The sequence below is a fragment of the Erinaceus europaeus genome, chromosome 1, assembly GCF_950295315.1.
Source record: "Erinaceus europaeus chromosome 1, mEriEur2.1, whole genome shotgun sequence".
Classification (NCBI taxonomy): Eukaryota; Metazoa; Chordata; class Mammalia; order Eulipotyphla; family Erinaceidae; genus Erinaceus; species Erinaceus europaeus.
In genome coordinates this window covers 82,201,458-82,229,449 of record NC_080162.1, presented here as the reverse complement: position 1 = coordinate 82,229,449, position 27,992 = coordinate 82,201,458, and the positions used below count along the sequence as shown (strand labels likewise).

The 27,992-nt window shown below is 44.2% G+C and overlaps 1 protein-coding gene and 1 long non-coding RNA gene across 2 annotated transcripts; both read right to left on the bottom strand.

Moving 5' to 3' along the window:
- Nucleotides 1-18: 18 nt before the first annotated feature.
- FAM83D (family with sequence similarity 83 member D) lies at nucleotides 19-27,863 on the bottom strand. The gene is made up of 4 exons (XM_007521641.3): nucleotides 27,251-27,863; nucleotides 10,922-11,089; nucleotides 6,054-6,178; nucleotides 19-2,229 (listed from the first exon to the last, which is right to left on the bottom strand). The coding sequence occupies exons 1-4, from the start codon at nucleotides 27,791-27,793 to the stop codon at nucleotides 1,242-1,244; spliced, it is 1,824 nt and encodes a 607-aa protein (XP_007521703.1). The 5' UTR covers nucleotides 27,794-27,863; the 3' UTR covers nucleotides 19-1,241.
- On the bottom strand, nucleotides 21,556-26,484 carry LOC132538108 (uncharacterized). The gene is made up of 2 exons (XR_009549516.1): nucleotides 23,372-26,484; nucleotides 21,556-22,505 (listed from the first exon to the last, which is right to left on the bottom strand). It is a non-coding gene; the product is annotated as an uncharacterized LOC132538108 (long non-coding RNA).
- Nucleotides 27,864-27,992: the final 129 nt, after the last annotated feature.

Here is a 27,992-nt window from a genome sequence, read left to right as displayed (position 1 = left end):
ATAACATTAGACTAAAGATGGTTGACTGACAAACTCATTTATTGACTGGGTGTAAGAGCCCTGGGCATTCTCTGAGGACTTCCCGTAGCTACTAAGTACCTCACCCATAACACACTCAAGAGTCAAAAAGAAAAGTGCCAGAGAGCAAAAAAACTTTTTTTTAATTACATAAGCAATCACCAACAAAAATTGTTGTTTAATGCTAACAAGATAGGTATCTAAAAGAGATGACAGCAAGATTTTAATTATAAATCACAATGATTCACCTCAGAAACAAAAGAACACAGATAAAGAAAGATGCTAAATATATTTCTTGTTTTTACCAGAGCACACCTCAGCTCTAACAAGGGTGCTAGGCACTAAACCTGGGACCCCTTATATACATGTCTTCTGCACAACTGTTAGGAGAAATCCCTGGCACACAAAACATACCTCATCTCTAGCCTGAATTGACCTGATGACACCTAATTATTCTCTTTAAAAGACAGCAATATTGGGGCCATGAGATAGTTCACCGGGTAGAATGCACATTTTACCATGAGCAAGGACCCGGGTTCAAGCCCTGAGAGCCATAATGGAGCTCTATGCACTAGGGAAATGCCACGAGCAGTGAAACTGGCCCTATAGTGTCTTTCTCTGTCTCTTTCTTCCTCTCTGCCTCTTTCCCCTCTGTTTCTTTTTCTATTTATTTACTTGTTTATTTATTTATTTTTATTTACTTATTTTTAAATAACTTTTTAAAAAATTATTTTTATTTATTTATTGTATAGATACAGCCAGAAATCAAGAGGGAAGGGGGTGATAAAGAGGAAGAGCGACACAAGCAGCCCTGCTTCACCACTCACAAAGCTTTCCCCCTGCAGGTAGGGACCAGGGGCTCAAACCCAGATCCTTGCGCACTGTGATGTGTGTGCTCAGCCAGGTGCGTCACCACCCGGCCCCTCCCCTCCGTTTTGAACTGCTGCTATCTGTGAAGCAGTGGCCTCCCTTCAAAAAAAAAAAAAAATCAATACTAAAATCATGCAAAGTTAACTAGATTGGTAGTGTTTAAATCATAAAAGTAGCATCTAGTGTACATGATAAAGTAAGACAAAAGTATGCAAAGTAATATGCAGGTTATAGAATTCAAAGAAAGTCATAGTGACTAAAAGTCAGGTGAAAGAAAGCGAATTCAACGTGGGACAGTCTGTCAAGCAGGACATAGATGATGACATCTACTGGAATCTCTCAAGGCTAAGTTGTCACTGATAGGAGGGATACAGTGGAATATCTCTAATGGTTATCAGATTTACTGAAGCTCTCGTAACAGTTCCAGAATTAAAACCAAGGTAGTTCTCAGGGAAGAACGTTCTTCTGGAAAGCATGGCCAGCAAGTGGTTAAGCCGGGAGCGGAGACTAGCAAAATGAAACTGCCGTTCTTTATTCAAGTTTCTAAAGGAGTCTCTTACGCATATGTCCAAATGGGGGTTGCTCCAGTACGTGGGGTGTCCAGCAGTGATGAAGTCAGTGGGTCGGCAGGAAGTCTGAGAGCCAATGGAACTTGTCACAGAGCCTTGAGAAGACAGAGAGGAGGAAGACCTCAAGCTGGAAGACCTGGACACCGACATCTTTGATACTGGTGACCCTTCTTTGGACTGGGTTCCCTGAGAAGAAAGAACTATCTCATCCACATCAGTCTGGGTGGTGGCTGGGATGGACTGAACCATAGTTTGGGAGCTTGCCACCTGGGTGGCAACTGTGGTTTGGGCCCCAGCACAGGCTGTGGCAATGCTGGTTTGTGTCTCTACATCACTCATGCTCACTGAAGGCATCTCCTCTCTTGGCTCTGTCTGAGTGGCAGCATCCATCACCTTTCTGCCCTCTGCTTCCTCCCTGTGACTGCTGAGGTAGTCTTTATCACTGATGGTGGAGGACTCAGAGTCATGGCGCCGAGCCTCTGCCATGCCCTCAGCAGGTGCTTCGTGCTCCACGTCGGCCTTCTTAGGAGTGCTAGAGAGCCTGGCCAGCCGCAGCCGCAGCAGGTTTCCCAATGTGAGCTCCTTGGACAGTGGTTTCCAGTCCACCAGATGGTCAAACTTGCCACTGATTCGGAAGTTGGACAGGAGTTTGGAGCTAATGGGCTGTGACTGTGCATACAGAATTCGGAACTCCAGATCAAAATGTTCAACCACTTGGCCAGACAGAATGACCAAGTTACTGCTGTTTAGTTTGCCATCTGTCCACGTAAAACTTAAGAATTAAAAACAAACAAGAAGCTGAGTAAGAATGAGCAATTTTAGTTTATCATTGATCAGAATAGTAAAGCTGATATCCTGCTACTTAAGAGTCACACTTGATTTTGGTTTGGTTTGAATAGCCAGGACCTCACACCAAGTATGATCTCACTGCTCCCAGATATTTTCTCATTCAGTGAGACAGAGAGAGAAGACAGATGACAGCAACAGAGCTTCCCCTGGTGCTTGGCACTGTCATGTGTTGTCAGGACTTGAATCTGGGCTGTGTGTATGGCAAGGCATGTACTCTACCTGGTGAGCTATCTCTCCGTCCCTAAGAATCATAACTTTGGAGTGACACCACATACAATTTTTAATATTTTCTTATTTTAATGAGAGAGAAGAGCTCCATTAAGTTCTGGTATATGGCAGTACTGGGGATTGAAAGTGGGGCCTCCAAGACCTCAGGCATGAAAGACCTACATTCACCCATTGAGCTATCTCCCAGGCCCGGTGACAGCATATCTACCATTTAGTGTGAACTTGACTGATATGTACATATACACATACCTCCAACTATTCAGTATTTGTTTCTTTGAGAGAGAGAAATATCCAAATATCACTCTGGCATGTGGGGTGCTGGAGACCAAACTCAGGACCAGACATGAAGGGTCACTATCTTATTCACTACTTCACCTCCTGGTGTGCAAGGCCAACACACTCAGACATCCTTGGCTTTCAAAAACTAGCAGGGTTGACAAAACAGCTCACTTGGATAGTATACTGATTTGCTATGTGCGTGACCCAGGTTTAAGTCCAGCGACCACTGCATTGAAGAAATATTCAGTGCTGTGATCTTGGCCTCTCTCTTTCTCCCTCTCTCTTTGACTTTGTCTAAAATTAAAATAAAAACTAGCAAAAACTAAGATATTTTGGTCAGTGTATTCATTCTCAGAGTAGGGAGCTTAACATCACAGTGGGAAGCTAGTGGTAGGCCCACAGATGGTCCTGGAACCTAAGAATTGTTGAAGAAGTGATCCTTGTTACGTCCTCCAGCACTGCCATCTTCAAAGGGAAACTGTCATGCTGACATTGACATTTGCTTAAAGTACACTGAGAGCAGACTAGTGGCATGTATCCAGTTGCCCAGCATCTCTACCCCTTCCTCTGGGAACAGAACTCCAACCAGTCCCAAGATGGGTGTACATATGACCCAGGTTGGCCATAGTATCATAACTCCTTGGATATGGAAATCTTTCCAAGATGGACATGTAACCCAGTTAGGACCAAATAATTCTTCAAGAATATTAGTAATGAGAGAAAAGTCTCTCTCTTTGGGAGAACTACAAAGGTCTTAAGTGGATCTTTAGCCTTCAAGCAGAGAGGTGATTGACAGCAAAGATCAGCTGAAGAAGCAGAACCAGAACATAGTGTTCTGATCACCATCTGGCCTACATCCAGATCAAGATGGGATGAAAATTAACTACACCTTTCTACACTGCCAAAGTTATGTGAGTCACAGCATTCCATTTTGCATAAAGCTGTTTGAGTGAACTTTCTGCACATGTAATCACCCCAGTGATACAGAAATTTGAAGAGTTAGGACCTACACATCCTAATTTAATGTGCAATCATAAATATGGTGTCGGGAGTCAGGCGGTAGTGCAGCAAGTTAAGCACAGGTGGCACAAAGTGCAAGGACCGGTGGAAGGATCTTGGGTTCGAGCCTCCAGCTCCCCACCTGCAGGGGGGTCGTTTCACAAGGGATGAAGCAGGTCTGCAGGCGTCTATCTCTCTCTCTCTCCCTGTCTTTCCCTCCTCTCTCCATTTCTCTCTGTCCTATCCAACAACGATGACATCAATAACAACAATAGCTACAACAATAAAACAAGGGCAACAAAAATAAATAAATATTAAAAAGTAAATAAATAAATATGGTGTCAACTGTGACTTGTAGTCAAAATTCTGGCTAGTGAAGCTGCTGCATCTAGTTGAGCACACATATTACCATGTGCAAGGATGCAGGCTCAAGCTCTCACAGGGTAGAAAAGCTTGCAGGGTAGAAAGCTTCAGGAGTGATGAAGTAGTACTGTAGATGTCTCTCTCTCTTGCCCTCTCTATCTAACCAGTCCCGTGCAATTTTTCTCTGTCCTATCAAATTAAACAAATAAGTAAATGATCCCAGCTAATGCAAATTCTACCTTGAGAAGTGTCTTCAAAGTATCTTCAAAGAATTCTCATTACAAAGAATGAGATTACATTAATAAGTAATCTATCCAACACCAGGTTTATAAAACATCAATAAATGGAAGGAATAAGGAGCAGCAGTATCTTCAATGTTAACATATCTCATTTGGAGAGGTTAGGTTTTGTGTGCGTGCGTGCGTGCGTGCTTTCTTCCAGGGTTATTGCTGGGGCTCGGTGCCTGCACCATGAATCCACTGCTCCTGTTGGCCATCTTTATTTCCTTGTTGTTGTTGTTATTGTTGTTAAATAGAACAGAGAGAAATTGAGAGAGGAGGGAAAGGCAGAGAGCGGAAAAGAAAGACAGACACCTGCAGACCTGCTTCACCGCTTGTGAAGTGACCCTCCTGCGGGTGGGGAGCTGGGGGCTTGAACTGGGATTCTTGGGCCGGTCCTTGAGCTTCATACTATGTGCACTTAGCCCAATGGGCTACCACCCAGCCCCCAGAGGTTAGTTTTTATACTTCAGAGAAGACAAAATATTTGGAGCTAAAACTGGTGGATTTGGTAAAAATTAAGTTTCTTATAAGGAAGAAAGTTTTAAGAACAAGCTCAAATGTTGCTCAAAGAAATGACAATACTGTTTGAAAATAGAAGCGTGAACAGTCTCTTGATCTGGATGTCAGCAAGATGGCTCAGCTAGGAGGGTGTCTGCTTTTCCCTTCAACCCCCCATTCCCCAGGAGTGCTATGCCACTAGGAAGCTAGGATGCTGTGGTGTCTTCTCCCTATATGTCCCTCATTCTATCTGAAAAAAAATTGGCTTGGAGTGGTGAAGCCCAGGAAATGAGGGGGAAAAAAAAAGTTTCTTGACCTGAATGTTTCATCTTCACAAACAAGCATGCCCACTTTACCCAGGGATAACATATAATTATCACTCAGCAATGTGTTTCCTCAAAGGTGCACTTTTCTTTTTCTTTTTTTTTTTTAATTCTAGAGACACACGTCATGCACACTTCAAGCATCCCATCAATCTAATGTGAGGAGGCAAATGTACTCCACAAGTAAAAATGGTTAATCTTACCTACTAAAGATTAGTGTTAACCTCACATTATCTCCACCCTCTATTCAGCTTCCCTGTACTCTAAAGATGCCATTGCCAGAGTGAGACTTCAAAGGTGGGGTCAGAAGCATGCATTAGTAGCTTCTAGACTAACGCACTAAATTATAAGGCAAGAAGCAAGGTGAAGGTCACAGTTTCCACTCTGTTCTCCACACTGGTGTGGAAGCTTGGTACCACGCTTACCTTCAAGTTAGCAAGAGAGCAGAGGGGCAAAGTTCCCTAGAAACAGGACTCAAGACTGTTTCTGTTGCTGTATCCCCTAATTCATGCACTGCAGACATGGTTGGGGCTTGAACCTGGACTCACAGTCAATCTCCAGCAAGTTTACGCCTCTGTACTTTAGTTTTGTGGGTCACAGACAGATGAGGTAAGCCCCACTTCAACAGGCTTGATTAACTTTCTCACAGAGAGAGACACAAATCAGACTGCTGGACAATAAAGGTTTGCACTGAGAGGGTAAAGAAGCTTCTGTCTATATAAAGTATGCTTCTTTAGAAGCTTAAAGTAGTAAACATGGACGGGTTCGGAACTTACCTATAGGAGCCTGTAGCCACTCGAATGCCATCAATTAATGTGAACTTTTCATGAACCTTCCCCACAATCTTAGTTCCTGACCTTGCATAGTAGATGTTTCCTGTAATAGTCCGAACTGTCATCAGCTGTTGGCAGGGGGAGTGGAAGAAAAAGAAATGAACAATCCAGTGAGTCCATGATAAAGTGGGCCTGCTTTACAATTCTCAAAGTAACTGACAGATAAGTTGCATGTGATCCACCTTCTCATATGCCCTTTTATTTATGTTTGAGACCCCTACTTCGTTTGTATATATAAGTACTCTAAAAGAAGACTCACTTGGAAAGAGGCAATAATAAATATCAGAAGCCAAGAAACAATTTTGAAACAAGATATGGAGAGGGACCAGGCAGTGTTGCATCTGCTTAAGCGCACACATTACAGTGCACAAGGACCCAGCTTCACAAGTGGTGAAACTGGTGAAACAGTGTCTCTCTGTTTCTTTCTCTATCTCCCCCTTCCCTCTCAATGTCTGTCTCTATCCAATAATAAATAAATAAATAAACAAATAAATAAAATTTAAAAAACCAAGATGTGGAAGATAAAATCTTCAAAGTAGGTATAGTAGTTAAAAGTAACATTTTAATGAAGGTTTAAAGAAATTAAGTTTTTATTTCCACCAGTCTTTTGTTTAAAATGCCATTAATGAGTAATAGTCCATTTTTTCCCCTTTTATAGCCCTTGTTGTGGTTATTATTATTGTTGCTATTGATATCGTTGTTGTTGGATAGGACAGAGAGAAGTGGAGAGAGGGTGGGAAGACAGAGAGGGGGAGAGAAAGACAACACCTGCAGACTTGCTTCAACACTTGTGAAGTGACCCCCTGCAGGTGGGGATAATAGTCCATTTTTAGTTATAGGACCATAATGGGAGAACAGGAACAGAAAGCTAGTCCTCTGTAACAGGACTGGAGAGACAGGAACATTCATGTCATAGATGCTTAACCAACAATCGCATCTTCTACAAGCATGTACTTAGCAAAAAGATGCATTGTAAAGCACACTGGGGCTATAAATTGCATGTATATGCATAATTATCCTGGTGGCATGATATGTGTACATACACTAGTATGAAATCTGCATTACTTGAAAATCAACAGCTGTATACCTTTAGAAATTTTATCAAATTAGATATTTTAGGCTTTGCTCTATTCCCTAGTGATTTTACAAAGAAACTCCCTTCTAGGTGCCACGCCTCAAGACAACAGAAATATAAGGCATTCTTTTGACCTTAATGAACTAGGTAAGAAAAATAATTAATGATTAAAAGTCTGTAAATCAGGGGTGGTCCAGTGGATTAAGCCTTGGAATCTCAAGCATGAGGCTCTGAGTACAATCCTTAGCATAGTATGTGTCAGACAGAGCTCTGGCTCTTCCTCTCTCCTCATTGTCCTCCTCCTCTCTCTTTCTCTCTCTATCATAAATAAATAAATAAATCCTTGTTGAAAAAAATCAGGGCCAGAGAAATGACCCACTTGGATACCATGCTGCTTTACCACATGGGCGACCCAGGTTCAATTCCCGGCTCCACCACATGGAAGGAAGTGTTAGCACTGTGGTTTCTTTCCCTAATTCTCTGCATCTTGGTCTCTGCATGTACGTGCGCACACACACACACACAAGTCTGTAGCAGGACACAATTCCATTTAGAGACATTTCTACACAAAACTTGTATACAAATATTCACAGCATAATAGTCATAATAATAAAAGCTAGTGGCTCAATAGCTAGAGAATTGGGTTTTCAAGCATGAAGCCCCAAGTTTGAACCCCAACATCACATGTACCAGGATGATGCTTTGGCTCTCTCTTACGTTAATAAATACTTTCTTAAAAAGGAAACAACCCTGTAAATCAACATCCTCTCAATAAAATGCTGCAAACTAGCTTAATTTTCTTTAGCAGGAGAATGAATGGTTAGACATTAGAGTACAATCACAAGTAAAGAACAAAGTACTGATACAACAATCTATTGGATCTCAAGGGCATTATGCCAAGTGAAAAAAGTCAATCTAAAGGTCACATACTATATGGTCCCGTTTACATACGATTCTCTAAATAACAACAATTATAGAGGTAGAAAGCAAATCAAATGAGGGGAAGACACAAAGGAGTGTGATATGTGAGCTTGAGGGACAAGTGTGGCAGTGATGTCAAAGTTCTGTACGTTGAAGGTGGTGGTGGCTGCTTACAGGTACACATGTGACAGAGTGGCAGAGAACTACAGCCACCCATTGTACCAATGCCAATTTCCAGACTTAGATTATCCTGTAAGCTATATAAGATGTAGCCATGGATGGGTGAGGGGGGAGTTGAAAGATACACAGCAACTTCTTTGTACTATCTTTGCAATTTCTGTGAATCGATCTGTATTTTAAAATAGACACACACACACACAGCCACAATAAAAAATAACATCTCTTCTGTGGTATTCTTGCCAAAAACACACCATGACTTAAGGTAGAAACAGCAGATAAACTCAAATTACATAGAAAACTCACTAGTATATTCATAAACAAAGGATCAACATGTGGCAAGTATAAGAAATGTTATGACAGGATGATTGAGGGGAGATTTTGTGCATCTTTCCTTTTGGCAAGTACCTAAATGTTATAGAAGTGGTTGTGGTTGTGATCAGAGTATTGAGAGGGGGCAGAGGAGGAGGACATGGATTACTTACCTACTCCGAGGTCACTTTTTCTTTGAGGTAGAAACAGAGATAGACCACAGCACCATAGCTTCCTCTGGTGCTATGAGACTTGCCATGTGGTGCAAACTTTCCAGGGTTCAAACTTGGGCCATATGCATGGCAAGGTACGCACCATACTTGGTGAGCTATCTCTTTGGCCCCCCCCAAAGGGATTTCTGAGGCCTATATACAAATGTGTGACCAAGTTTCTATGGACAGGACACCTGAACCAGCTACAGACAGGTTCTGAACCAGCTGAGAGCTGAGAGCACGAGGGTACAGATTCATCAGCACAGACAAAACCCAAGGAGAGGAAGAAGCTGTGACACTGTGAACACCGGTGAAGCAAGAGGTACAGATCTCCATTCAACCCCTTACAGAGGATCTGGACACCCAAGAAGGCAGCAATCAACAGTGGCAAATGAGTTCATAAATATTCCTAGATTACTGCCCAGTAAGTGAATCTAAGCCAATTGCTTGATCAAAGCTGTGGACAAAATTATTCTGATTTTCCCTGCTACCCACACTGTCCTAATTCCAGGAAGAGAGTTTTGACATTAAATATCAATACTTTCAATTTCTTGATCTGGGTCTAGAGCAGTCACAAACTGAGTATCTGACTAGGTGGTAAATGGGTTTCCCTTATCTGACTTACATTTTCCTTGACTCCACCTGGTTGACTGTTACTTCTCATTTCTTTCGGCCTCCAAGCTCCAATTCTACTCCATCACGAATTTACTCTGCAGCATTAGTGATAAGTTAATACCTAAGTGTTTCTTCACTAGGAGAAATAGCCAAGTAGAACTTTGTGGGAGAAGTCAAGTCACCCAAATTTGTGTAAGCCCAATTGCTAGATAATAACAAGGAGGTAAGTTTATGTCACCTATGCAATGATCTGTAGTATCAAAGCCCATTATGCTTACTGATTTATTTTTAAGTACTGGGAGCACTGTGGCAGATGCTCACTTAGGAGACTAACAAAGCTGGTAAATGAATTCTAAAGTTCACAAGTTAGGTTACTTCATTAAAAACATGAGTGGTGTCAATTTTTTTTTTTTTTTGCCTTTTTCCACTAAAAGGAACAATATAAGGTTTGTCATTTAAAGATTAAGCTCAAGTTGCTATTATGCTCAGAGTAAAAAACATGCGAAATGAGACAGTATGTAGCAGTGAGAACCCTGGCCAAGAGGCAGGCATTCAACCCCTTTGCTACTGCTTTCTAGGTGTGGACACAGGCTTCTCTGTGACACCACTTCCTGATCCAGATTGGGTACAAAGACACTTATAGTGCTGCTATGAGCCTAAAGTTGCCACATAGAGTCAAGGACAGGGACAGAGCAGGTGCTCCATAAATGATGTTAGCACTCCAAATAGTCTCCAGGCCTTATGTCAAAAGCAGTAGGTTTTTTTTTTTACTTTCTTTTTTTAAAAAGATTTAAAAAAATATTTATTTATTCATCCCTTTTGTTGTCCTTGTTGTTTTGTTGTTGTTGTAGTTATTATTGTTGTTACTGATGTCGTTGTTTGTTGGATAGGACAGAAAGAATTGGAGAGAAGAGGGGAAGACAGAGAGGGGGAGAGAAAGATAGACACCTGCAGAACTGCTTCACTGCTTGTGAGGCGACTCTTCAGCAGGTGTGGAGCCAGGGGCTCGAACTGGGATCCTTACACCAGTCCTAGCACTTTGCACCACCTGCACTTAACCCACTGCGCTACCACGCGATTCCCAAATGCATTTTAAAGGCAGTGTCATACTGCCAAATTCCCAGCATGATGTGACAGAGAAGCCAAGGTATGAATCCTGACTCTGTGGGTTTTTTTTTAATCAAATGATTTAAAGTTTTAATTCCCTCTCCTGGAAATGATAATATCACCATCAGTCTGTACTTACTTATTATTACCACTATTATTTTGTATAACTGGTTTGATTCATTCCTGGGCCATGATTTTACCATTCCTGGGCCAACTTTTTCATTCTTTCTATTTCAGAGAGAGAGAGAGTCACCTGTGCACCAGAGCCTTGCTGTAGTTCCCATGTGATGCTGGGCCAGGTGCATGCCAGCCTGCATCCGCCCAGCTCAGTGACCACCCAGCCCAGACACATCTGTTGAATTCTGTAAAACTAGAAACAGTGAAACACAAACCTTTTCCTGCTCGGGATTAACTTTCAGATCCATGCACATATCCAGAAAGTGAGGGAGCAGGGCCTGGTCCAGAAGAATGTACACAGCAACTCGCTGTTTCCGACATATTTCCTGCAGGTCTCGGAAGATGTCGATGTCTGTGAAAACATCCATCACCACGGCAATCACCTGCAGGGAGGCAGAGAGAAGAGCAAGTCAGCTCACAACACCACCATGCGGATGGGGCTGCAGATTCATGTTCAGCACCACATGTTCTGGGCCTCACCTCAGAACTAGAGAAGAAGCCCCATCCTAGGATATCCTCCCAATCGTTTCAACAGTACCAATTTTTTCCTTGCTGTGGAATCTTCTCCACTTCCAATGATTCTCAGCCCACCATATCCTAACATCTCAATTTGGCCCAGCTGACCCTCCCAAATATCTGATACTTGGCAAATTTCACAAAACTTTACTTGCTGTACTGAATGAACCCTTATCTTCTAGACCAGGCTCAGGCCAGGCAGCTCTTTCTAGGTTCTGTAGTTAACATGCATGTCATCACAAGGTTGCTGCAATTAGTTTTCTACATCTGCAAAAACAAGTAAATAAAACCTCAAGTTCTTTCTGAAGCCCCTTCTGGTTGGAACATAATCCTTTTTTTTTTCTCTTATGATATAAGAAAAGTCCTCTATCCACCACCAACTCATAACTTGAAAGCAATCAGGCAAGTTAGAAAACTCTGCACCTCCTAAGGATGCATTTCTCATCTTCATAATATTGTACCCCCTTTGTAGTCAGGACTGAACTGAATGGTTTCCATAGCTTTGGCTTCTGCTCTATAAGAGGCAGTCTCTATAGTTCTTTGGTATCTGCCACGCCTGCAACAAGAATATGGAAATACATTCTCTCTTCTGCAGTAACAAGGCTCCACCATGAATCTTAACCCTCTTCCTACAATTGGTATTAAGAGTAGTGAAGAGGCACCTAGCAGTCACATATCCTTGAGCAAATTACAAAGTTGTTTTGACTGTAGTATCTTTAGTTGCAAAAATAGATTTTCCCTGAGAACTAAATGCCTGTGCTACACAAGAGCAAAGTACAACAATCCCTTAAAAGCCTGTGTTCACTGGGGGCCAGAAAGCTGCTCACTGGGCAAGGTGTACACTTCACTGTGCAGAGTTATAGAGATTCTAATCACACCCTTTGCTGATTTAAAACTGTGGCCTTTAATTCACTCCTGGCAAGACTTGGGGGTGATGGTGGTTAGAAGTGGGGTGTGTGTGGTCAAAATACCCAGACAAGTGTAGAAATAAGTCCCTGCAAATGGAGTTGGAGCTGGGGGTGGTAATTAAGGAAACTTCTCCCTAAAGCCACAGTTTGGAGCCCATTTCCAGTCTAGAGCTGACAGTTTCTCCCTCCTCCCAACTTCAACCACGAAAATTGTATCTTTCAGAATCCCAGTAATTTTTTTTCCCTGACTATTAAAGTGATTTATTTATAGGCCTCACTTTGTATGGAAGCAGAGGCCCCTGAATGGGACTGATTAATCTGTGATCCCAGAGGACTCAGAGCCTGACAGTCATTACTCCTGTAGTATTTAGGGGTTAAAAAGGAAATACAGAGACAAAGAGGCAATTTTGCTGTCTTCCTCCAACACCCCAGAGTCTCATCTATAAGAAGAGAGACCTTGAAATGCCAGCTCCCTTGAACTCATTGCTTGTGAGGGAGTCTGGGAAACCTAATTCATCTCTCTGGCTGCCTCCTCCCATCTCAATGTTGATGAAGTCTCAGTTGTGAGAAATTTGTGGTAAAGGGTAGAGCTAAAATCTACTAGAGTGATTTTAAAAATAAGGAGATAGCATAGTGTTTATGCACAAAGATTTTCATGTCTAAGGCACCAAAGGTCCTAGTATCATAAGCTTGGAGCTTAGCAGTGTTCTGGTTTAAAAAAAAAAAAAACATGAATGAATAAATAAATAAGTAAAAGTAAGAAGTGTCAGGGCTGGCAAGATAGCTCACCTGGGAAGTTACCATCTTTACCATGTGTGTGCCTGGCCTCACCACACAAGGGGAACTCCGGTGCTGTGGAGTCTTTCCCTCTCTCTTTTTAGCTAAAAAACTTGGGTTGGAGCAGTGAGGTCTCTTCAAAGTTAGTAGCCCCGGAAGTGTTCTTAAGACATTCCATTCTGAGTTGTATCCATCCCATTCAATCAGGGCATACAACATAGTGGTTAAAAAGCAGAAAAGGTGCTCCAGGAGGTGGTACAGTGGATAAAGCACTGGACTCTCAGGCATGAGGTCCTGAGTTCAATTCCTGGCAGCACATGTACCAGAGTAATGTCTGTTTTTTTTTTCTCTCTCTCTCTCCTATCTTTCTCATTAATAAATAAATAAACAGAGGACCTAGTGGGGGTTGTATTATTATCTGGAAAACTTGGAAATGTTATGCATGTACAAACTACTATATTTACTATCGAATGTAAAACATTAATTCCCCCAATAAAGAAATAAAAGCAGGAAAAGTGGGCTACCAAGATGACTTACCTAAAGGAAGGTACCTGTTTTGCTATGCTCATGATCCAGGCTATGTCTAAAAGAGTCAGTCTGGAGCAGTGAAGCACTGGCAATAACAGCAAAAAATTGTGTGTATGTGTGTGTGTGTGTGTGTGTGTGTGTGTGTGTGTGTGTGTGAAGTAGGGGAGGCTCAGGCATGGATCTGACCTCTGTGACTTACTATTGATGTGTGCTCCTGGGCAAAATATTAATCTTTCTTTTTTTAAATATTTATTTATTTTTCTCTTTTGTTGCTCTTGTTTTTCATTATGGTTGTAGTTATTATTGTTGTTATTGATGTGGTTGTTGTTAGATAGGACAGAGAGAAATGGAGAGAGAAGGGGAAGACAGAGAGGGGGAGAGAAAGATAGACACCTACAGACCTGCTTCACTACCTGTGAAGCAACTGACCTGTAGGTGAGGAGCTGGGGTCTCGAACCGGGATTCTTACACAGGTCCTTGCGCTCTGGGCCACGTGCGCTTAACCCACTGTGCTACTCCCAATATTAATCTTTCTGAGCCTCACCTTCCTCTTCTGGAAGATGTAGATAATAACTGCATCTGTGTCAAAGGATTATGGTGGGGACTAAATGAGACAAAGTATGAACTGGGCTTAGGTCAGGCATGAGACAGGAATTCAATTATGTAGTCGGCACCTCTTTGGAGTCTACTCTAGGAACAAAATGGTAAGTACTATGAGAGTCAACTAAATCTCAGGAACACTTGGGAAGGCGAAGGGATTGATAGAAAAATCATCTATCTCTTTTGCAGTGGTAGACACACTACATTCACATGCTGACCAAAGAAGGCAGCGCAGGATTCCTAGGAGATGGCACTTGAGCTGAATCACAGATAAGGACAAGATTTGGACAGGGAGAAGTCCAAGGGGACGGCATTCTGGCAGGAAATCATGTGATGTCAGTCTAGAGGTAGGGAATGATAGGGTAAATACCAGTTTGGCTAGAACATAAAGTGTGTGAGAAACAGTGACAGGACGTGATTGGGAGACAGCTGAATGCACAAGGTCATCAAAGGCTGGGAATGCCAACCAAGGAATCAGTATGATATAGACAATGTGGGGCAAGCAGGTTGAAAAGTAGTGAGGGGTCAAAGAGACAGCTCGACCCATTAGAACACCAACCTGCCAGCTCGAGGCCCCAGAAGCCCCAGGTTCAATTCCTAGCACTATTTTATGCCAGAGCTGAACAGTGATCTGGTCCTTTCTCTCTAATAACACAAAATTATTTTTTTACCCTAAAAGAATAATAAATTCAAAGTAAGGAATCCAACAGGACAAAAGAAACTGATTCTGAAAGACAGTGTGTAGCTGAAAGTCTGTTCTCCACTTGCTCCGACAAAGGGCCACATAGTTAAGTGTCTATAATTAAGCAGGGACCTCACAAAGAGGTTTGCATATGCAGATCATAAGAATTAGAGTACATGGTCAACCTGTCAACACTCATGTCCAGCAGAGAAACAATTACAGAAGCCAGACCTTCAACCTTCTGCACCCTGTAAGGATCCTGGGTCCATACTCCCAGAGAGATAAAGAATAAGGAACCTTCCAACGAAGGGGATGAGACAGAGATGAGATGAGATGAGAGGTGGTGAGAACTGTATGGAGTTCTACACCTGTTATCTTACAATCTTATTAATCATTATGAAATCACTAGTAATAATAAAAAAGAATTAGTATAGCAAGAGGACACATACTTCTGTTTGTATTTTCTACTATTCTTTCAGACATTTAGTGAGTCCTCCACAAGTTAAGCAGGGGGGTTGGACAGTGAGGCTCTAGGGTCAACCATTACTGTTAATAAACTCAGTTCAATGAGGGAGATAAGACATTGTGAAGGGGCTGATGGACATGTAGCCAGGACACCAGTGTAATGGACATCAAGGGGCTCAGCCCAGCTGGGCTGAGAGAATCGAGGGTTACTGGAGAGGACCTCAGAAAATAAAGTCAAACTATGTTTTGTTCTTTCTTTCCTTCCTTCCTTCCTTTCTTTAGGACAGAATGTGAACACAGTTCCCTAGGACTATAAATTTCACTGTAGGGACCAGGTGGTGGTGCACCTGGTTGAGTGCACATGTTACAATGTGCAAGGACCCAGGTTCAAGGCCCTGGTTCCCATCTGCAGGGGGAAAGCTTCACAAGTGGTGAAACTGCTGCAGGTCTCTCTCTCTTCCCTTCTCCTCAAATTCTAGCTATCTCTATCCAATAAATAAATAAAGATAATTAAATATATATTTTTTAAATTTAATGCAAAATTTCCCACATTTGAAGAAATCAGAGGTGATCACATTGGACTGCAATGGATAAGCTTCATCCTGGGAAAACCATTTTTGTGATCATGGTATCTTCCCTGGTAGGAAAGAGATCAAACTAAAATTTTGAAATATATATATTGGGGCAGAAGTAAATAGCATAGTGGTTATGCAAAGAGACTCATGCCTGAGGCTCCAAAGTCCCAGATTTAATCCCTGGCACCACCAAAAGCCATAGCAGTGCAGTGCTCTGGTTTAAAAAAAAAAATTATAAATGAAATATGTATTTTTATTTTAATGAGAGAAAAACACAGAAAGAGCAGCGCAATGTTCAGCTCTGGCTGATAATGGTGCTGGGGATTAAACCTGGGAACTCAAGAGCCTCAGGCATGAAAGTTGTTTTTTTTTGCATAACTATTATGTTATCTTCCCAGTTCTTCAAACCACAATTTCACTCATGGATCAAAAAATAATTATACAAACGTCTTTGTTAGGTAGGAAATATCTAATTTCATCATTTAGTTTTAAAGCCTCAACCTTTCTGTGTATGTCTGAAAAATGTATTTAAACAATGGTCCCCAACACCCACAGGATGTTCTGAGAATGTATGGTGGTATCTTCTTCCCAACTCCCCCATACACCTCCTCTCTTCTACAGCATGAGTCTTCAGTAATTTCTGTGGGAAGAACAGCCCTACATGTGGAAGCAACTGACCGGAAGGTTTTCCTTCAAGAGCACATCCTTGCTCCTTTCTACCTTCCCCCTCAACACTCCTTCTAGTCTCCATTCAGACAAATCTGCAAAGTTGAACTAGACCTGGGGCATCTCAAATCTCTGAAGGGAGTCTTTTCACTGAGCTGAGCAATGACCTGGACTCATTCATTAGCCAGCCAAGTGTTTGCTTTCCAAGGCTGGCCTCATCTTTTTGGTGTTGTGTTCATGCTGTTGGACCCTAGAAACTAGTCTGGTCTTGAAAAGTTGGCACTACAAGCAATAGTTGCTCCCACTTCTTGAAGTATAATGTGGACTAGACAAAGGAGAGATGCATCAGGAGGGTGAGTTCTCCAGGCCAATCAGGAGTTTACCTGGTCACTGTGAGTTCTGTACTTTCCCAGCCCAAGCTACATAGAGGCTATCCACTCTCTTAAGGCTAGAAAATGGTACAAGTAGTGACTTTTAGTATATTCCAAGGTCAACTCCATGTGCAACTCAGTACTAATCAGTAGATATGTCTGGTGCCCCATACTGTTCCTACACTTCCTATACTTCTCCACCCACGTCATCACGGCAGGTGACAAAAACCCAAGCCTTACTCCCATAGTCACTCCAACCACTCCAGGATGATTTATACCAGAGATGCTACGATCCACATAGCTGCAGGGCAGTGATCACTGTGGTATTCTGTCCTTAGGAAGGGCATGAACCCTGCTTGTGATCTTTTTCACATAAAATTGCAATTTTTTTCTACTACTTTCTTGCATGAAAAGTCTAAAGATACCCACTTATTTCAACACCCCATGGATTGCTATCTCTGATGTACAGATAAGAAACTTAGAGAACATGCTCAAAGTGATACACTTAAGCAAGTACAGGAGCTGGGATATCAATCCAGGCCTGTGTAACTCCAGAATCAGATGAAAAGGTGCTATATCACTACAAGTCTAATGCTTAGTATTGAAATGATTAAGAGCTCAGGATAAATTCTGAAGGGCTTAGCATACTACCTCAAAAAGTACGCGGGGTCAAGCCCACCACTGAGGACGATTAGTAAAAACATAAGTCACAGAAACGGGGTAGTGACGGCACACCAGGTAGAACAAGCAAGGACCCATCTTCAGTATCTCAATTCCCCCCCTGCAAATGGGGCAGTTTCATGAGTGATAACTCCTTTTCTTTAAATATATATACATATACATATATATAATGCCTTTGGCTCACAATTCACAGAAACCAAGGCTAATGATTCTTGGACTCCCTTAAGATACAGATTCTTTCTTTCCATAGGCGACACAGTTAGCCAATTCGCAGGAAACCTTGGGAAGGAAGATGCTACGTGAACAAGCTGTGTGACTCAAACTGGAGTGGCTGCAGACTCTTCCCATTTTCAAGCACCATGCACCCTCTAGTGAGTTACTTCAGTTTTATTGGTTTCTCTAATATACAGATAATATTGGCCCTCTTGAAGTGCTTGGGGGTTTAGTCATGGGGAGAATTCACATAAGCATCTTGGCATACAGAAAGTCCGCATAGGGTGCCACTGATAGTCTTGGTCTAATTCTGCCTCAGGACAAGCAAGGCATGCTATCTGAGCTCACTGTCCTCAAGCTAGTCCCCTATAAGCTCTGTAAAGTCTGACTCACAGATACTCAAGGGGCTGGTCTTGGTCCTGACAGGGCAGGTGAGTGGCCTCCAGGGGCCACGCAGGGTCAGTCATTCCAGTTCTCCTTCCTGTGTGTGAAGCAGGAAGTTTGTGTTCATCACTCCTCCCCATGCACCTCAGTTTCCCTCCCTCCCTCTCCACCCAGAGTCTTAAAGCAAGAACTCGTGTACAACATGATTGGAATTTTACCAAAAGCTCCAAAGATATTCAAAGATGTGTCAACCTGTCCAGTGGTCAACGAGAGTCTGGCAGATGCATGGCTCCTGCCAACCACATGACACCACATGACACCCAAGCTCCACTTCCTTCAATGCCCTAGTGCTCTCGGCCATTTTGTTTAGAGAAATTCTTGCCAAAAAAAAAAAAAAAAAAAGCAAAAGCGTATTTTCTTTCCATTTACTGCATGTTACAACAAAACAAACTATCTCCTTGGATTCTCTTTCATAATGTTTCAAATACTACTTTGACATGATTATCAGGCTTGTAAACTGTTTTCTTTAGGTTTCATAGGCTGCTATTACAAAATCCATGGTTGTTATGCATGTACAAACTATTGTATTTACTATAGAATGTAAAATATTACTCCTCCAATAAAGAAATTAAAAAAAAAAAATCCATGGTTTAGAACTGTCCGCAGAGTGGCACAGTGCCTGTCCAGGAAGGCAGGAGTCAGGGGGGCTGTGCTTCCTCAGGACAACTCTGGCATAGCACACACAGGTGAGTTAGGCTCTGAGCAAGAGAAAGAAAAGCATTATGAGGCATTTGGGGGAGGAACGGCTTATCGCTCCTCATTATTTTTATAATTATGGAAAACATTTACCTCATTTCCAAATCCACAAAATAAGGTAAATTTAGAGATGCTTAGCTTTCATCTAAGTCCCTCCCTCCTCCCCTCCCCATTAAGATAGTAATTTCAATTAGTATTTTATTTTTTTCCTCCTATTTAAAAAAATGGACATTAGTGTTTATATATGTATATATATTTATTTACATATGTACACACATATATATGGGGTGTGTGTGTGTGTGTGTGTCAGGATTTACTTATTTTAGATAGAGGCTGAGAGAGTGTCTGTGAAAGAGACCACAGCACCAAAGCAAATTCCTTTCTACAGTGTGTTGGGCCGTGGGCTCGAACCTGGGTCATGCATATACATATACATATAGCTTAAGAGAACTTACATTATATCCACGAAAGAATCAGAATACTCTTGCAGCTTCTCTATTATCAAATGAATTCTAAGTGAAAAAAGATAATAAAGAAAACGAAATGGTAGACAGCAAACAGAATGTTCAGAGGAGGAGGGAATGAAAAATTATTGTTCAATGGGCACAGAGTTTCTGCTTGGTATGATGGAAAAACTCTAGAAATGGATGGGGTGATGGTTGCATGTGTGATGGTGAATATATTAGTGCAAAGGAACTGTGTACTTTTACCAAAAAAAAAAAAAAGGCAAATTTTTGGTATGTATGTGCTACAATTAAGAGAAAAAAAGGGTCAGCAAGATAACTCAGCTGGCAGGGTATCTGCCTTGCCATGTTTGAGCCCTTAGCATATCACATAGGTGCACTATGACACCTGGGGAAGCTTTGGTGCTGTGGTGTCTCTCCCTCTGTCTATCTCTGTATCTGAAAAAGCTGGCCTAGAAGCAGTGAAATTCTGGATACACAAGGCAAAAGAAAGACATGAAGTGGCTAGAGATGACAAAATTCTTAGCCTAATGCATAAATCATAAAGGATAAAACAAATAATAAATAAAGCCACCCTTAGTCTAGTCAAGTTACCTCTTTTATTTTTTATTTTAGTTTACTTTTTTACCTCCAGGGTTATCTCTGGGGCTTGGTGCCAGCACTACAGATCCACTGCTCCTGGCAGCCATTTTCTCATTTTATTGGATAGGACACAGAAAAATTGCGAAGGGAGAGGAAGAGAGAGGGAGAGAGAAAAACATGTGCAGACCCTCTTCACCACTCATGTAGCGCCCATCCCCCTTGCAGAGAGGGATACAGGTCCTTACCCGGGTTCTTGTGCTTAGTATTATGTCCACTTAACCAGGTGCGCCACTAAGCAGCCCGCCAACCTACCTTTAAAAATAAGGTATCAGTGAGACCTTCCAGGCTGATGGCTCTCAATCAGGCACAGTCTTATAGCCCAAAGGACATTAGGCAATGTCTGGTGACACTTTTTAAATTGTGTAGGTACTACATGCTATAAAATTACCTTCTTGAGGTAAGGGAGATAGCATAATGAGTATGCAGACAGATTCTCATGCCTGAGGCTCTAATGTCCCAGGTTTAATACCCAGCATCACCCTAAGCCAGAGCAGGGCTCTGGTAAAAAAAAAAAAAATTAATTAACTAAAGTCACCTCCTTGATAATGCCCAAGTGTTAATTATACTCACGATGCTGTGCTACCCTCACCAGGTCTTCTCATCATCTCAAATTATAACCACTAGGCAGTCATTCCCTCTTCCTCACACCTCTACCCCAGAGGCTTTTGTAATGCCACAACTATAGGGGGGAGCTTCTGATATCTAGTGGGTGAGAGCCAGAAATAGTGTGTGCAGTCCCACACCAAAAAAGACCACCCCCTGCCCCAGGTCAAAGAATAATCAGGCCTGAAATGCCAGCTGTGGTAAGGTTGAGAAACCTGCCCTGAGCTGATGTGGGCACCCGGAAGAGGAACTGATCACACTGCATAGGTTCTATCATAACTCAGGGGAGTTGAGCAAGATCAGGAGGACCTCGACCAGACAGAGCCACATGTGCACAAGGGGCCTCTGACAGATTCCTAAGTGGCTACGCCTCCAGGGCAAGCTCTGTCAACACAATGATCCCTTCCACTAATGCTTTAGTTATCAAAAGGATGTGTGTGTGTGTGTGTGTGTGTGTGTGTGTGTGTGTATGTGTGTGTGTGTGTGTGGGGGGGGTATAGTAAAAGTGCACCTTTGAAGAAAAAAGCACACAGAATAGGCAGCTGGCCAGAAGGCTGATTCCAAGCAGCACGGGGTCTGGAAGGATGAGTTTCGTGGATGAATTCCCATTCAGAAGCTGAGAGCACACATAGACACAGCAGAAGCATGTGGTCAAGTGTAGACACATAGCACTTCCAGTCTGTGTCTCTGCTGCCATCTGACTTGTGGGGGCCATAGCCCAGCCAAACACTGATCCATATGGCAACAGAGACGAAGAATGGAATGACTCATCGACAGAGTGGTAGACAAGTAATTCTGGAGGAGGTGTAGAAAGAAAACCCCTATAGTTCAAAATTATCCCAAAGATGCCTGAAGAAACAAACATCTCAGCTCCCAAAAAGTACAAAGCAGTATTTCTTCCAGCCTTGTTGAAACTTGGCAGCACCAGCCATCAGAAGCCATGCAGTGTATACACCGTGTGTTTTTTTAAACACTCTTTCTCAGTGTTGCTTACACCCTTTGTCTTTTTTTTATTAAATTTTTTTATATATTTTTATTTATTTATTCCCTTTTGTTGCCCTTGTTGTTTTATTGTTGTAGTTATTATTGTTGTTGTCGTTGTTGGATAGGACAGAGAGAAATGGAGAGAGGAGGGGAAGACAGAGAGGATGAGAGAAAGATAGACACCTGCAGACCTGCTTCACCACCTGTGAAGCAACTCCCCTGCAGGTGGGGAGCCGGGGTTCGAACCGGGATCCTTATGTCAGTCCTTGTGCTTTGCGCCACCTGCGCTTAACCCGCTGCGCTACAGCTCGACTCCCTGCTTACACCCTTTGAAAGGCACATGGGAACTTAATCAGAGTCAACAAAGGGACTGCAAGGCTCTTAGTCCCTAGTCATACCATCTCAGGGACAGACACCCATGGAGTGGAACGGCTGGTAGAATCACCCAAACCTTTTTTTGTTTTTCCCACCAAGGTTACTGCTAGGGCTTGGTGCCAGGGATTATGAATCCACTGCTCCCAGCAACCATTTTTTCCCTTTTTTTTTTTTTTTCTATTTCAATTGACAGGACAGAGAAATTTGAGAGGGGAGGGGACATACAGAGGAAGAGAGAAGAGACTTCCTTCACCGCTCCTGAAATGTCCCCTCTACAGGTGAGAAGCAGGGGCTCAAACTGGGTCCTTGCACATGTAATATGTGCACTTAGCAGGGTGTGCCACACCTGGCCCCCTTCAAACCATTTCTTTAGCTTCTTATTACTCTCCTCAAAGGTGCATGGAATAGTCTTCCCAGTATCTTCAGTCAAGATGTCCCATAAGACTCAGAGGCAGTGTGGATCCTGGAAGAGCTACAGGGTCAATAGACGGAAACTACCCCTGAACCATGTTAGGGCTGCAAAGCCAGGATTATCAACTCCTTCTTGCAGCAAATGCTGGCTCCTTCCAGAGACACATCTGAAGAAGATGCCAGCTGGGACTCAGACATCTGCAATGGGAAATAAAGCTGCATATAACAAACATGTAGGTCTACCCCTGCTCCTGTCCCAGTGCAGCCTGGTCCCATCTCTGGGGCATTAAATGGGATCCTTTACTTGACTCTCAATATTAACAAAATATTAACCCAACTTAACTGTGGATATTAACAAAAGTCCTCTTTTCACCCTCTCATGTCTGTTGGATACAGCTTTCCCAGGGAGTGGGAAAAAGCATGTTAATTGACAAAAACCTCAGAGACCAACAGTCCCCTGGTGTTGTGAACTGCCTGTCCACATGACAGTTCAAGGAGGTTCTCTGCCAGCTTCAAGCCTCTTCTTAGCACTGTGCAATCAGCCCTCTTCCTGAAAGGGGAAGATCTATCACTGCCTCTGAAATTTTCATATTTATAGGATATGCAACTCATGATTAGAAAAATTTTTTTTAAAGATTTATTTATTTATTGAGAGAGAGAGAGAGACAGACACCAGAGTACTGCTTAGCTCTGGCATAAGGTGGTGCCGGGAATTGAAAACTGCAGCCTCGGGGACCCAGGCTTGCAAATTCTGTGCTCTAACAGGATGAGCTATCTCCAAGGTCCCTCCCAAATACAAATTTTAAGGAAGCACTAACCCATCACACATTGAAAACTATTAATGTACTAACCCAGAAAGACCACCTGGCACAGCGAATAGAAGCATGGGCTCAGAAGTAGCCTGGGGCCCCTGTGCCTCCACCCCCACCCCGACCCCCACCCAACTGCAGGATTTCAGGCAGGTTACTTAACCTCACTGGGCCTGCTCTCTTAGTTGTAGTCTTCTCCCAGGGCAGGGAGGATTAACTGTGACTTTAGGTAAAGGACTTGGCACAGAAACCGACCTGTTTGAAGTATTCATTCCATCAAGTGGCTTCTCATCTCTTCTGAAACAGCCTAATTCTACATCTCCACGTCCTCACTGTCACAGGTGCTGGACTTCAAAGGATCTAAATATCCAAAGCATCCACTCCTATGTGCACAAGGCACACCTCCATCCAGAGCAGCAGCACTTGACCTGTCACCCCCCAATGAGCTCTCTATGTGATCTCCTCCACATGCCCCAGTCCACCTGGGGGAACAGACATCTCTTTATCTGTACCTACACAAGGTCAAGAGTGGTGGCTGCTCACTGCTAAGAGATGCTGTGCTTCAGTTTGAGTTCTGGCTCTGTCATTCCCTAGCTGTGTGACCTCCAGTAACTCCTCTCTCAATGCCATAACCTATGGAGATAGTAGCTGTACCTCTGTTGGGATGACTCGGAGCTGTATAAGGCAGAGAAAGAATTATGCTTTCTGGGGGCTGGACAGTGGTACACCCAGTTGAACACAAACATTACCATGCACAAGGACCCACGTCAGGCCCCCACTCCAGGACTGCGGGGGTAGGTGAGTGGGGAGAACAGGGGATGCTTCACTAGTGGTGAAGCAGGTCTACAGGTGTCTTTCTCTCTCCTTCTCCCCTCTCAATTTATCTCTGTCCGACCAAAGAAACAAAGGGAAAGGAATAAATGGCCAACGGGAGCAGTGTATTTGCAGTGCAGGCACTAAGCCCCAGCAATAGCCCTAGTGACAATTAAAAAAAAAAAAATCATAGAGCAGGTTAAGCACACATGACACAAAGCGCAAGGACCGGCACAAGTATCCCAGTTTGAGCCCCCGGCTCCCCACCTGCAGGGAAGTTGCTTCACAGGGGATGAAGCAGATCTATGGGTGTCTGTTTTTCTCTCCCCCTTTCCATCTTCCCCTCCTCTCTCCATTTCTCTCTGTCCTATTCAACAACAACAGCAGCAGTGACAACAATAGTAATAATGACAACAATAAGAGTAACAACAAGGGCAAGAAAATGGGGAAATGGCCTCCAGGAGCAGTGGATTCATAGCGCAGGCACCGAGCCTCAGCAATAACCCTGAAGGCAAAAAAAAAATCATACTTTATTTTTTAATATAAGAAATGATCTCTGAGACCATTTAGTGTATCTCAAGTCTAATATGTCTCCCTACCATGACAATCAGTCTTATTCTCCCTCATTTATTTATTTATTTTGGATAGAAATAGAGAAATTCAGAGGGGAGGAAGAGATTCCTGCAATACTGTTGCACTGCTTGTGAAGCTCTTCCCCTACAGGTTAGGACCAGGGTCTTGAATTCAGGTCCTTGTGCACTCAACCAGGTGCTCTACCACCCAGCCCAACCTCTTATATTCTTTATAACTAATCCAGGCATCAGTCTCTTGCCTCTCTAACCCATCTCCCTCCATGATCCCATCAGAATCATTGCTCAGGATAACTGTTTGTGCTTCTCTCTTCACTCTAAACCTTCCATGGCTCCCTACCATTGCCTTCAAGTAGAATGTAAACTCTGACAGACTGGCCCATGCCTGGCCACTTCAGCCCACTTGCCTGTCAATACCACACAGTCTCTACTTCAGCTGTGACACTGCCTCCACACATGGGACCTTTCACACTGCTGGACTCATCCTTATCCTCTGGTCACACCAGCTCCAACCATCCTCCTGGACCCAGCTCCAAGGTCACCACCACTTAAGGCGTTCTTACTTCAGCCTCGCCCCAACTGCCTGTTGCACCCCATCAGCAGACTGCCAAATTTCAAGTGCAGGCAGGATTTCACCTGTGGTTCTGTCCCGGCACAGTGCCTGATCCATAGTAGGTACTGAATGAACAAGTTTTCATCAAGGTTTAGGGGCCAGATGGTGGTGTACCTGTTTGAATGCACACATTATCATGTGTGAGGACCTGGGTTCAAGCCCCTGATCCCCCCCTGCAAGGGGGAAGCTTCAGGAGTGGTAAAGTAGTGCTGTAGGTGTCTCTTTTTCTCTCATTATCTCCCCCTTCCACTTTCAACAAATGAATGAAAAACAGAAGGATTTAATAAGAAGGGACAGGAACTTAACAAGTAGGGACAGGGAGAAAGAACACAAAGTGATATGTGGGCTGGCTATGGTATACTGCATCAAAGTAAAGAACTCTGGGCAAGGAGGGGAAGGAAGAGGCTGAAGAGAAGCTTGGAGTCCTGGTTCATGATAAAGTAATGGACCTAGGTTGTAGAGGAGAGTGTTGTAGGTGAGTTAGTTGTAGACAAAAGTGCAGAGGACTTTCACAGGGAAACAAGAAATTGTACACAGGTGTCAATGACTGTACTACAAACCCTTGACCAACCCCCATAAAATTGTAAAAAAAAAAAAAAAAAAAAAAAATCATCTAAGTTCCAAACACAAAACCTCAAAAAGTTATGAGTGTGTGATTGAAGGACACCAAGGAAAACCAGTATTACAGACTGTCACAGGAAAAAAAAAAAAAAAAAAGTCCTTTTAAGGTCAGCACATTGAGTTCACGGAATTTCTTTTCTGGCCTTGGCTCTAGTGCAACATACTAAAGCAATCCAAGAGCCCAAGTTCTCCTCCTGGAGGTGAGCTATGGGAATGCACACCTATCCCACAACTGTGCATTTCCCCATCTTTTTCATCTCACTGAGCCCACAAGTGTCTGCTACATCAAAAGGGCCCCCTAGCACAGCCAAAGCGCTGCAGGGCTGACGTCAGCCTCGTTGAAGCCCACACCTACTCCCCCCACTCCATCAAAGGCAGCTGCTAGCCCACTGCACCTCTTACCACTGCAACCCCACCATCAGGCAAAAGAAATCACCATCTCAGGCACACTGGTGACTCAGGACTTGGCGACTGGTGACTCAGGCTTTTCTGGACTTGGCTATTCAACCAGACATGGTGTACATGTTAGCTACAGAGAGTCACCCTCAGCTACCAGCCCTGCCAATGTTCTGGAGCTTTACTTTTTCTTTCTTTGGCACAAACAGAATATCAGGGAGCTGGACACTCCAGGTAGCAAGCAAGGTGGCAGATGATCCTGGCTCTGGACTAAGGTGTCTGCTGTCACACTTGACCTGCCTCAGCCACCTGCCCCTCAGGCACCCAGCACTCAACTGCAGTCTCATCGTGGCTGGCAGTGAGACAAGACCTGCCAAAGCACCCCAAACCCGTGCCATACTGAGTCAGCACCAAGACCCCTCGGTGGAAGACCATCTAATGCAGGAGTGTCCGCATTTTAGGAGGCTGCTCCTAACTACAACGACCTGCCAACCTCACCAACTCCAGCAACAACTTCCCCTGCAGGCCGTGGCGGGGTCAGGGCTCAGAGTCCTTGCCATTCTTGTACACATCTATTTTCTAGAAGACATACGATCCAGGCTAGCAATAATATAAGTTGCTACTGCTCACAGCCGTCTCCGAGGACAGTTTTTCAGGAACTTTCCCGGAGCTCATTCGTTTAAGTAATGAAGGTATATCCCCCCCTCCCCCCGCCAAGATATCCCTGAAAGTGGGACCTAGCGCTGCCGGGAAAAATTAACAATCTGGTTTGATTCGAATTGAAATCTGGAACTCAAGGTCTGTCTGTCTGGTCCCCTTTCCCGGAGGGTGGTGTGTGTGTGTGTGTGTGGGGGGGGTGAATGTTGGAAGTTGCAAGCAAGTGGCATCCCTGGAATGGCGAGACTCCTCATGCCATTCTCTCTCTGAAGCGGCGGAGGATGGAAGGAGGTGTCAGGAAGCCAAGCGAGACCTTCAGAGTGGGCTGAGACCCCGGGACCCGCTGTCCCCGCCTCCCTCTGCCGCCGGGGGGGGGGGGGGGGGAAGGGTCTCCCGTCGTGCCCGGAAGCAGCGACCCCGACCCGGGGCGACCGGGCGGCTCACCTCGCGCGCCGAGCGGAGCTGCTGGCGCAACGCGTCCTTGCAGCCGTAGGGGCCGCCGGCGCCGCCGCCGCGGGGCTGGAAATGCGCCTCGACGCGCGTGGCGCCGCGGTAGGCGCCCTGGTAGAAGGCCGGCCAGCCCAGCTCCAGCAGCGGCGGCTCCAGGTCCGACTGCTCGGGAAAGTAGGTGCCGGACGAGCAGTCGTGCGACGAGCCGAAGGACTCCTCGGCACCAGCCGCCGCGCCCTCCTCGCCGGGCCTTTCGGCCGCTCGCAGGACGGCGCGCACCTCGTCGGGGTTCAGGAAGCGGCCCAGGCGCTCGCGTCGCAGGAAGGCCGCGAAGGCATCGGGGCCGCGCGCCACTAGCTCCTCGAGAGCTAAGCGCTGAGCCTCGCTGTACAGCTCGCCTGGGTTGGGCGGCCCGCAGGGGGACAGGCAGGCGGCGGGCAGCTCGTCCAGGCCGTCGGGCAGCAGGGCAGCCATGGTGGCGCTGGGCAGCGACCAAACTCGGACGGGTGTGGGCGTGCAGGCCGCATTTATAGGCATCTTTGAATCTAGCCGGCTCGCGCCCCAGCTCTCCCATTGGCTGTCTTCCCCTAACGGCGGAGTCCGGAAGCAGCGCTGGCCGCTATGACCACGCCCCCCAGTATACTATTGGCTCACCTACGGTCTGGACCCGCCCCTACGCCTCCGCATTGGTTACTGACAGAGGCCCAGCCCAGGCTCTCGCTGCGGGATTGCTTCG

What these genes read in the sequence shown, in the direction of transcription:
- FAM83D (XM_007521641.3), bottom strand. Translation starts at nt 27,793, where the DNA reads ATGCCTATAAATGCGGCCTGCACGCCCACACCCGTCCGAGTTTGGTCG. An exon ending in AGCTCCGCTCGGCGCGCGAG is followed by an intron (nt 11,090 to 27,250) that starts GTGAGCCGCCCG and finishes GCCTCCCTGCAG; the next exon opens with GTGATTGCCGTGGTGATGGA. An exon ending in TTAATCCCGAGCAGGAAAAG is followed by an intron (nt 6,179 to 10,921) that starts GTTTGTGTTTCA and finishes CCCTGCCAACAG; the next exon opens with CTGATGACAGTTCGGACTAT.